At 43.5% G+C, this 11,050-nt stretch overlaps 1 protein-coding gene across 1 annotated transcript; it reads left to right on the plus strand.

Annotated features, from left to right (window-relative positions):
• On the plus strand, nucleotides 1-10,145 carry tgfb5 (transforming growth factor, beta 5). The gene is made up of 7 exons (XM_085297216.1): nucleotides 1-1,503; nucleotides 3,497-3,660; nucleotides 3,806-3,938; nucleotides 4,030-4,140; nucleotides 5,709-5,889; nucleotides 6,277-6,430; nucleotides 8,961-10,145. The coding sequence occupies exons 1-7, from the start codon at nucleotides 1,143-1,145 to the stop codon at nucleotides 9,117-9,119; spliced, it is 1,263 nt and encodes a 420-aa protein (XP_085153342.1). The 5' UTR covers nucleotides 1-1,142; the 3' UTR covers nucleotides 9,120-10,145.
• Nucleotides 10,146-11,050: the final 905 nt, after the last annotated feature.

Genomic DNA, 11,050 nt, shown 5'->3' on the forward strand with positions numbered 1-11,050 from the left:
TTTCTCACAGAGGATCTGCAGAATAATGGAGTAACATCCTGCAGCAGGTCTGTGTGTCTTCAGCAGAGCTTTCAGCCCAGCGTTCACCAGGCTGGAGCTCATTTAATTTGGGATCTGCAGGTCACTGTAAAGTTTCCTCTCTTTTTTTTAAACTCACAGCACAAGGACTTCTTTCTTATGTTTTCTGCGTCATGTATTTTTACGTCGTCTGACTTTTTCCGTGTTTAGATGTTTATATGAGGGGTTTAACAGGCCCACCGTGTTTTTTCCAACATAAATCACATTTTTTTCTACGTTTCAGTACAGCCCGCTCACTGTTTACCTATAACGGGGAATGGGAGGACCTCACTAGGTTTTCCAAGTTGTAGCTAGATTCTCTGGAAGCGGATATGGGACAGTCTTTTGCTCCACACATGGGTGTTTCGGGGGTGAAGGCACGGGAGCTCTGTTGCTTTCGGTAAACTGCTCCGCTCAGGTTGTTGTTTGAAGGATTTGCGACATGGGCTGAGCTCTTGTGACGACTCTGTTCTCCTGAAAGCTGTTCGCGTATCCGAGGATGGACGGCGGAAAACGGAGATAACGTTTTAACTTTCCGGACAGACTTTCGTTAAAAAACGCCACTTATACACGAAGAGAGAGCGCGCACGGCGGCAAGGGACACCAGAGCTCTCCGAGCGCACCAGACTGGACCTGAAGAGTCACGAGAAATTTCCAATCACTTCATTTTTACATTTTTACAGTGTTTTGTTGCAGTTTTATATTTTTCTTTTTAAATTAAAACAGCCGTTTATTCTTAGATGCAGTAAGTTAAATGTAGATTTTAAAGAATAAATAATGCGTCCTTGTGTGTTTGGTGCTTGGCGCATCTATGAAAATGTTATAAAACTACAAAATCAGAAGTGTGAAATCAGCAGATGCGGTTTTCCTTTTTTACATGACGCGGTTTTGACCAAATTAACACATTAGAGCTGGATTTTTCAAAATAGTTTATTGATCTAAGTTAGAAAGGCTCGGTTTTCACCCTCAGTCTCGCAGTTTAAATCATTTTACGCACACGTTTCTGCGCGCTTGGCTTGGAGACGCAGCTTGTTGGTCAGAGCCCACTGCGCTGAATTATCTCCGTCCTCGCACCTCCCCGGACAATGTGGCTTCCCCGTCTCGCGCTGGTGCTGCTGCTCCGGTTCTCCGGTGTATTCCTGGTGGAGGGCTTCAACACCTGCCAGTCCATCAACCTGGACGCGCAGAAGTCTCGACGCATCGAGGCGGTGCGCGGTCAGATCCTCAGCAAGCTCCGCATCCGCAGCCCTCCAGATGACGACGACGACGTGCCACCACCGAGCTCGGTGCCCCCGGAGGTCTTGCTGCTGTACAACAGCACGCGGGAGCTGCTGAAGGAGCGCGCGCGCCAGGCCGAGTCCGCGTGCGAGCGCGAAAGCAGCGAGGAGGACTACTACGCCAAAGAGGTGCAGAGGATCGACATGCTGCCCCCCCGCACCGACACAAGTGAGTCCTGACAGGGGTTCTCAATGTGTGGCCCGGGGTCCCCAGTGGTCACTTTAGAAGAATGAAAGTATGTACTAGTTTGAAACGTCTGAATATCCAATCCCATCCGGGTAAAACAAACACAGAGGCCTCTATTCGCTGTTGTTGAGCATTAATTATGTAATTGAATCTCAGTGAATTACAGCGAAAAAGTAACAATGTTGCCATGTTTTATTTTCATTTTTTTTAACTCTTAAATAGCAAATCAGGTGCATGTTTTCCCCTCATGAGAGATTTATTTGAACCTCCTCAGGTCCTGCATCCTGAACAGACTGAACAGTCCCTCCACCCATATCATAGCAGCAGTGACTGATAATTATCTAAGTTAAAAAACAAAACGATTCTCTGACTGCTGATGGATTAGTAGTTCTTGAATATTGTATCTGATTTTGTGAGTCTGTCTTTGATTAACCTGTTTGGTTTAATAGTTCAGTCTCCTAACTAAGCTTTATAAACTACCTGCTTTTATCAACTTTAACTACGTATATAGCAGGTTCTCTGTGCACCATTTATTATCAGTTTATATAAATATTTGTAATAAATTCTAACACAAAAAGAGCTGAAAGCAGCAAGTGTGACATTTTTAATTAATATATATATTTTGGCAACTACTGTAACCCATAGTGCTGTGCAAAAGTCCTGAGCCACCCTTCAGTTCCTTATATTTTACCGTACTTGGGGAAAAAAAGTATTTATTCTAATGTGCTTGAAAATCAATATTTGGTATGACTACTTTATTCTTAACTCTTTTCGTCAAGCTTTCTTTTTATTTATTTAAGCAGTCTTCAGGTAAGCTTCTCAGGGCTCCTTGAAAGACATTCGAAGATCGTGTTTGGATGTTGGCTGTCTTTTGCTCCGTTGTCTGTTGGGATGATCCCACGCTGCTTCAATTATGCTGAGGTCTGATCTGGATCCATCACTCCATGAGACCTGTTGCCACTGAATTTCAGTCCAGTTCTTTCATAATTTTGTACAACTCAGCCTTTTTTCCATGTTTCCCTTCCTTTAAATCACTTCCTGACAGCCACCCTTCCACTGAGACTATTTCTAATCAGTCTACAGTGAACAGCAGATGGATCAACCGAAGGTCCAGGTCCGTTTCTCAGGTCCTACGTCAGGCTGGATTTTTTCCTGTCCTGCAGACAGATTGTAGACCTGCTGTCTTTTGTCTTCCACTTGTCCAATTTCCTCAGTTTTTCAAGGACACGCTGCACAGCTTGCTGAGATAGGCCAACTAATAGCTCTTTGGAAAAGCATCTTGTTGTTGCGAAAATGCTATTTTATGCCTGTTAAACTGTGTTATGTTTTATAAATTTAAACGATGTATTTTTGTGTCAGGTTGGTAGTAACAAAGTAACATTTATATTTCTTGATAAATACAACAGAATAACTACTCTGTAGTCTGCTGTAAACCACATGCTTAGTAGGGGGACCTAAAAGGAGAAGCGTTAGTAGTAGTAGTCAGTAAGAAGTTTCTGGCTGTTTTAAATCGTAGCTACTGCTGTGAGACACTGTACTACTGCACATCCCATCTTCTAAAAACTAAAAACTACCCCAGATGTGCCCCTCAGTAATGCACTCTGCTTTCCTGCCCCATCAGAGCACTTTCATGGAGTCGATCCACCAGCTGTGGAAAGAAAACTCGGTGTGTTGATGGATCTTATTTGGAAGATTTGAAGATTAATGGTGCTGCTGATATTACATGGTGCATAATTGTATAACTGTCTAGGTGTTTGGGGATGTTTCACACAGGAAACCCATGAGCACAACAATCAGCCATATATTAAACATAAGCCCGACACATTTAGCCTCTTTACCAAAACCTATAATTACGTCCGAGACAATCAGTCCCACAGTGCAGTTTTAACCCATAGTATAAATACAGCATTGTGTGAAGGCACGAGATGTTGTTGGAGCATTAGTCATCCACAGTGCTTTGTTTTGCTCCCTCAAGATGCGGTGCAGCCAACAGCACCCAGCCCCCACTACAGAGTCGTCCACTTTGACGTCAGCGGAGTCGACCTGACTAACAGCACTCTGGTCAAGGCTGAGTTCAGGATCTTCAGAGCCCCCAACCCACAGGCTCGGGCCTCGGAGCAGAGAGTGGAGCTCTATCAGGTATATCCATTATTCTCAGTGAGCGACAGTCTGATTTGATCTTAAAGTCAGAAGATTGTTATTTATAATTCAACCCAACACAAAAACATCTCTTATGTATCGATGAGATGGGGATCTAGCTCCTTCTGTGTGTTTGTTGTCTCAGCTGCTAAAGCCGGATGAAGACAGCACATCCACTCAGCGTTACATCGACTCGCGCACTGTTCAGCCAAAAGCAAAAGGAGCCTGGATCTCTACGGAGGTCACAGAGACTGTAAAGGACTGGGTGTCAGAGCCAGGTGAGCTTCAGCACCAGCGAGTCGTTACCAGCTTGCACTGCGATCCATACATCAGTGTTTGCACTTCTCTTTCCCTTCTTCCCTCCCATAGAGAATAATCTTGGCCTGAAGCTGGGCGTCCACTGTCCCTGCTGCACCTTCGTCCCATCCACCAACAACATCGTTCCCAACAAGAGCGAGGAGCTGGAGGCCCTGTTTGCTGGTCTGTTGCAGTCTTTTATGATAGAAAGACTTTATAATCATGCATTTATGTGCACTGCAGATGCCGCTAAAAGCACTCTAGTCCAGGAACTGACCCAGTGATGGGACCCAGTGATGATGATGATGCTCCTTATTCTGTCATATAAATTGTTAAAAAGGTAGATGCAGACGTAGTCCATGTGAGACTACATTTTAGGCTTCAGTCTAATTTAAATGTTTCAGTTTTGCTACTTATGCCTCTGAGTGACGTCAATGAGACATGCTGTCCCTGATATGGTCCTCTGAGCCACACAGAAGCCCCACCCACCCCTGTTCAACTGTTTCTGAGGGGCAGCGAATCAGGAGGAGGAGAAGAGCCAAAATGGCTTGTTTCATATGTTTGCTTCATTTTGTTACTGATTATGTCCTTAAAATCAGCACAATCAGCCTCTTTGCGCAGATGCTCGTTTTTAGATGGCTGTTTGGGATTCATCGTTAGTTGTACTGCAGCTACGTGAGATTGTTTTTCGCAAGAACAACTAAGCAAGACAGCCAGCGTGCCAGCAAGACTTAAGAAACTTCAGTTGTGTCTTGGCAGTCTTTTGAGTTGCGAAATGCAAAGTTCACAGATTTGGAAGAGTTGAAGATTTATGAGCGCAGCAAAAAAAAAACAAGATTAAAAAAAAATCCAGCAGGTCACAAAAAAGTGAACATAAATAACAAAAATGATTTATGAATCACTCACACACTATCTTACAGGAATAATGGAAAAACTGTTCCTCCACACAGTGATACTACTGAATACCAGACTGTCTGTGTTGCTTCATTTAGGCCCCCAAATTATGGCGCTTTCCTCAGGACTTACTCTCAACTGAGCCAAGTCAGGTTTTTGCACACGTGGGGGAAAAGAAATTCAACTTGCGATACTGATGTAAGACAAGCAGGGGCTTGTTTTGAGCGCTCTGGCTCCTGTAGCTCAGAAAGAGTGAAGCAAAAAAAACGATCCATGAAGTCAGACAAAGAGTCAGACCATCGTTTCTGCTGTAGGAAACATCTGGTTTACATATTACTTCTGTCATATTTGTTCAATGACATTCAAAATGTGCACAAGAACATTACTTCTGCTGCCTTCTTAGAAAAACAGAGTCTTTAGAGGGTAAGAATCAAAGAGGTGACGGCGCCTTTCACGGACAGATTCAGTAGTTATTGCTGCGTATGAAAAAACACTTTTTCTGGCACTCACACCGGGGCTGGCTGACTAACTTTAAAAACATCATGCACACAATCTTCTGCATTTTTAACAGTGCATTTACTTGGAATTTAAATATATTTGGATTGAAAAGATATGCTTAAAAAAAGTGTGAACTAAATGCCTCGGCCTGGCAGAAAGACAGCGTGGAGTTTTGGGAGGGGCAGCAGTCGCTGCTGCAAAATGAAAGCATTTCCCATGCTTAGAGTATTGCACAAACCATAGGAATTAAATCACATTAGCTTTGAAACAAAGCGACGTCCGCCCACAGACTCTGGTGGAAGACAGAAAGTTTTAGTTTTTCATCCTAAAAAAATAAATAAAAATTCCTCCTTCTGTAGGCGTGGATGATGAGCGGCTCCGTCAGATGAGGAAGCCTGGTCAGGTGAAAGGACAGGCAGACTTCAGCACCAAGACGCCGCACCTCATCCTCACCCTGCTGCCCAGCGACAGAGTGGATAACCCGGCCAGGAAGAACCGCAAGAAGAGGGCGGCCGCCATCGACACCTCAACCTGCTCCCGGTAGGCCGCCGACCAGCCGCTCGTGTGGTGGTTTAGTGCGACTGACTGACAGCGCTGACACTCCTCCAAGATTTGTAGTTTTGTAATTCTGAAATCTAGTTGTGGGGAGCACTCGGTTTCATTTTGTTTTTTTCCTCGTGACCCACTTTGCAGACAATTGCGCGGCAAAACTAACAGCGCTGACCCTGTGTTTAGACTGCAGGCCAGCGGGCATGCAGCGTTTTATTTAGACTACCTCACGCTGCAGGGGAAAACTCTGGCAGCCCTGCATAGTTATTACCATGTGATGGTTGGTTCTTCGATGGTGACCTGTGGTAATTTTCCCATGACACTGAAGAGAAGGGTGGGAGCTGAACTACATATTGTGTGTGTGTGTGTGTGTCTCAGTGGCTCGGACCAGGGCTGCTGCCTGCGCTCGCTCTACATCGACTTCAGGCGTGACCTCAACTGGAAGTGGATCCACGAGCCAAAAGGTTACAAAGCCAACTTCTGTGCCGGCAACTGTCCTTACCTCTGGAGCGCCAACAACCACTACAACATGGTGAGCCTCAGGGGTCAAAAGGTCACCTGGCTACTAACCAAATCTGTTTAATCTTTGTTGTTCTTTCTTATAAATTTTGCCATAAAGACTTTTAATAATCAATAATTGTGGTTAGTTAACAGCTGTCATTTGACATGTTTTGCTTTTGCTAAGAAAAAATGTCTTTATGTCTGTTAAATTATGAATAATAATTGGATAATAAGATCAGTATATGTGCAGGTAATCTCTGTGAACCAAAATATAGGGGATACTCCTAATATACAGCTATGGATGTAAGCACAGAAGCCCCACCCACCTGCAGTTTAAAGCTTCTGTTTGCAAGGGACAGCCAATCAGAAGAAAGCTGGGTTAAAGTGGTGGTTCTCAAACTGTGGGACAGGCCACACCCGGGGGCACAGAGCCACTGCAGGTGGGATTGTTATTTTCAACTCGCATTTTTATTTATTGTTAATGATTAATGAAAAACAATGTGGGTGTGTGGAGTGAAGTTAAAGAGGCGCATGCCAGGAAAAGTTTGAGAACCACTGGCCTAAAGGGAGAACAGCAAAAACAGCTGGGAGCGGCTGCACCGAGGCCCAGCATGAGGTAAATAAGGATTATTTTGAAGTGGGAATCATGCAAAGCTACACTAGTGCATAGTAGCTGGAATTAAACTTAATCTGTGCCCTTAATAGAACAGAATTGGTATAGGCAGTTTTTGGGCTTGTTACTAATTAGCCGAGTCCATGTGTGGATACCTCGATATTAGCAGCTTCCCATATCTCATGAGATCCTAGTTCAGACTAATAACTTGGATTACCTTCTCCAGTAGGACAAATGTGTTCTTTTTTTCAACATATATTTCTTTCCAATTTGGAGATTCATGACCTTTAGTGCTGAATATTTTGAATGGAAACAGTGACAGACTTCTCGCTGCTGAGACACGGCCAAATTATATAAACAGAAAACATCTGTGATTGTCAGAAAAATCTGAGCAGCTCCTCCTCAGCCCGTCTGCTAAAACACTCTGGTTTGGACCGAACTCCAATCAACGCTCGGCTTGACGTTAACGTACAGAAAGTCTGAAATGCAGGCGACATTTTCCCGTAAGTGAGCCCTGAGCGCGCTGTTTGCGGCAGCTAAACACCACTGGTTAACCCCAGCATCATAAATGGGCTGACACCTCACAGAAGCCTGTTAAAGAGCACATAGGTTTATGCAACCCAGCTGGCCCGTCTCACTCAGCGAAGGGCTTGGCCTGTAGCCTCACTGACTCTCACCTTTCTTGTACTTCACTTTAATATAGATGTGTAGAATTTCACATTTATTTTAACTTAAGTTTGCAGCAATTACACATTTTGCTGCTGTCAAAATGTGGCTTTAGTTTAAGGCAGTTTGGCTGCTTTTGCTGTGCATGTATTTTGGAGAAACTGACAGGATGTACTTAAAGAAGTCAAAATTGATTTGATTGCTATAGATTTACTTAGAGCTCCCCCACATAAAATGCACAGAAAGCTACATTTTAACGTCTGAATATGAAGATTTAAAGCTAAAAAACGGACCTGGTAGGAATTAAACTTGAAAAGTTGGATAAGTGAGGGAAATGTAGAGACTCTGGAAAACAACCATTAAAAGTTATTTTTAAACTGGAATAAAACAGGAAGTTTTGAATTATCTTGATTTAGTTTTATACGTGCTGTTTATATCATTTTTACCAGTAAACAGAATCAGTCAACCTTTTGTTATGTTTAGCTAAACTAACCAGATGCTGATATTAGGAGTGCCATTGAACCTCTCATCTAACTCTAAATAAGCAAATTTCCCAAAATGTCAAACTAACATTTCAGATTTGCCAACACATTTTTAAAAAGTACCAAAATAATCATGCAAAATGACGACAGACTGCATTTAAAAGATAGAGGTAGCCACTGGGACATTTGAAGCTTTGGGTTTAGCATGATGGCCACCACAATCTTTAACCCGAGTGTTAGTCGCTTATGCCAGCAAACATCATTTAAGTGCATTCAAAGACTGTATGGGTGCACTCAGACACAGATACTAGAGAGATGCTAATTGGCGCTAAAAAAATAATAGTGTTGTAGAATTTTACTCCCTAAAACTGGAGCACAAACTTATTACTCTTATTAGACTCATATTATTTGTCAGTTATTTGCATTAAAAATGCTCCAAAAGGCACCAACAAGTTAGCAGAGGTAAGGCTAAGTAGGCACTAACTGGTCACTCAGACCTGGAACTGCAATCCTTAATACAATGAAACAGGTCAGTTATGAAAAAAAATCATGTCCACGCAGATGTTAAAAAAGGTAAATTATTTAAAGAGACCTAAACAGCTTGAGAGTCTGTGGGGATTGGCTCGTTTGTGGCCATTAGATGGACTGCCGTTTCTGGCACTTACCACATTGGCTTCATTTTTCAGCCCTGCTTAAACTTGGGCTGAACTTCACACTTTTCAGCATGTTCATTCATCACTCGCAGCACTAAACTTTGGATAAATCGCTCTAACATCTGCTCATTTCTGTTCCCGGGTCAGATTCTGCCCCTCTACAACAAGCTGAACCCCGAGGCCTCCGCCACACCCTGCTGCGTTCCTCAGGACCTGGAGCCCCTCACTATCATGTACTTCATAGGCCGCACACCGCGTGTTGAGCAGCTCTCCAACATGGTTGTGAAATCCTGCAAGTGCCGCTGAGGGAGGCAGACGGACTGATTTCAGGACCAAAGCTACAAACTGCTTCTCTCAGGGGGGAACACACTGATCCTCTGTTCATTAAGCTTCGCACCTCAGACTCATGAGATGTTATTTTTTTAATGCTACATGACTCCAGTATCAGGATTTTGCTTCCAAACTTCTGCTCTTCATGCTCTGGAACTTTCTGTTTGACTGGAACACTGTAAATACGGCAACTCAGCTCTATTAAACCCGTACTTTGATATTAAAATGAAATGGGGGTTGCTGTGCGCCTGCTGCATGAAAAGGATTCTTTTTATCAGGAGTTTGATTCCCCCTCTGTCGTTCTCCTGCGGCCGCGGGCAGCGGGGGCAAAGCTGACGTGTTTGCTTTAGGTTTGAAGGTGTTGATGAGAGGGAGGCGGTGTGGAAAGGTTTGCAGGCTGACTGAGATCTTTAGGCGAAGGAGGCCAGGAACAGATAGAAAAGAGAGAGAGGAGCTGTGTCCAGGCAGAGGCACCCGCCAGCTCTCTGCGGTCCCGGGCTGAAATCTGCCTGCCGTAAACAGGATGTGAAAGATTTCCAGACACCGACCCGACCACTCACGGAACGCCAGATTTAAACGCTCCCCTCATCTCCGCTGTTGCGCTCTCTCTCTCTCCCTCTCTCTCTGGTGCTCAAAGTTCTGGGATTTGTGGTGGGAGGAGAGAGGGAGAAAAGAGAGGCTTTGAAAATGAGACGTGGGATGATAGGGCTGTATTTGGAAAAGCTGCAAGTTTGGAAGGTGGTATTTTGCAGCCTTAGCAAATTTGTAACTATTCGGGTCTGGCTCAAACATTTCATAATCGCACTCTCATGCTCCTCTGCTGAATGTGCCTTCATTATCTTTATGTAAAAAGCTGTTGACTCATTGCTGAGGTTGTATTTTGTCATACCTATGTTTATCATCGCTCAGAGTCTCTCACTCTCTCTCTACAGCCGAGTATTCACGTTGACCACTTTTGATAGAATGTCTAAAAGCTGAAAATAAAATAAAATAAAAAAAACATCCCCAGGGCTCATTTTAAATATAGACTCTCTGGTATGCCGGTGGTTTGTGTGTGAGAGCGAGACAGACAGCGACTGGGCGCGTGTGTGTGTGCACGTCTGCACTGTTTGTGTGTGAATGTAGCTAGTGAGGTCATGCGTGATAGCACAGAAGTCATTCCTGAGGTTTTATTGTGAATTTTATTGTGATTGTGTCTGAAAACAACAACAAAAAAGCTCCATCTGCAGCAGATCTTCTCTCTGTGACTTTTCTTAAATGTATGCATGCATGTGTTTTGAAAACCTGCTTGACAGTAAAGTTTTAGCTGAATAGGAAGCAGTCCAGTCCCAGTAGGTATGAGGCTGTGACAACAACATCAGTTATAGAAGTATTAAGCGGGCCAGTGGTTTTTATACTCTCACTGGTGTTACTCCACAGGAAATATCGCCTGCAATAAAATCGTGTAACTGGATACTTCAAACAATATTCTGGTCAACACTTTGAGGATGTGCTGTTGTAAAAAACAAAAGAAAGAAAAAAAGTATACACGACAGCTTATAGATATCTGAATGTTTCACTTCAGGTGGATTAAATGAAACTTCTCTCCCCAGGTTGGCTTAAGTGCTTTTTCTTCGACGCTTTATTCAACGAATCCATTTATTTACTTCAAAGTTTACACATTGTGCTCATTCCCAGCTTTACACTTTTACTAGAGTAGCTTTGCATAAGTCTCAGTTAACAATAATCCATATTTATTTGACACTGGGTCTAACTTTATTTTGCATGAAACAAGCTGTTTTAAGACAGCTGTCTTCTGATTGGCTGTCCCTCATGAATAGAGGGTTTAAACAGGAAAGGGGTGGGGCTTCTGTGCCTACAGCAGTGAACTGTCCCTTCTATCACAGTGACATCACGCAGAGTCAAAA

This window comes from Mchenga conophoros, linkage group LG2, assembly GCF_057382185.1.
Source record: "Mchenga conophoros isolate Kocher_MC1m ecotype Shallow Benthic linkage group LG2, M_conophoros_male_GT1.1, whole genome shotgun sequence".
Lineage (NCBI taxonomy): Eukaryota > Metazoa > Chordata > Actinopteri > Cichliformes > Cichlidae > Mchenga > Mchenga conophoros.

Excerpts from the sequence above, each read along its gene's own strand:
- tgfb5 (XM_085297216.1), top strand. The coding sequence starts at position 1,143 with ATGTGGCTTCCCCGTCTCGCGCTGGTGCTGCTGCTCCGGTTCTCCGGT. Across the intron at positions 3,661-3,805 it reads AGAGAGTGGAGCTCTATCAG|CTGCTAAAGCCGGATGAAGA; the intron begins GTATATCCATTA and ends TTGTTGTCTCAG. Across the intron at positions 3,939-4,029 it reads GGACTGGGTGTCAGAGCCAG|AGAATAATCTTGGCCTGAAG; the intron begins GTGAGCTTCAGC and ends TCCCTCCCATAG.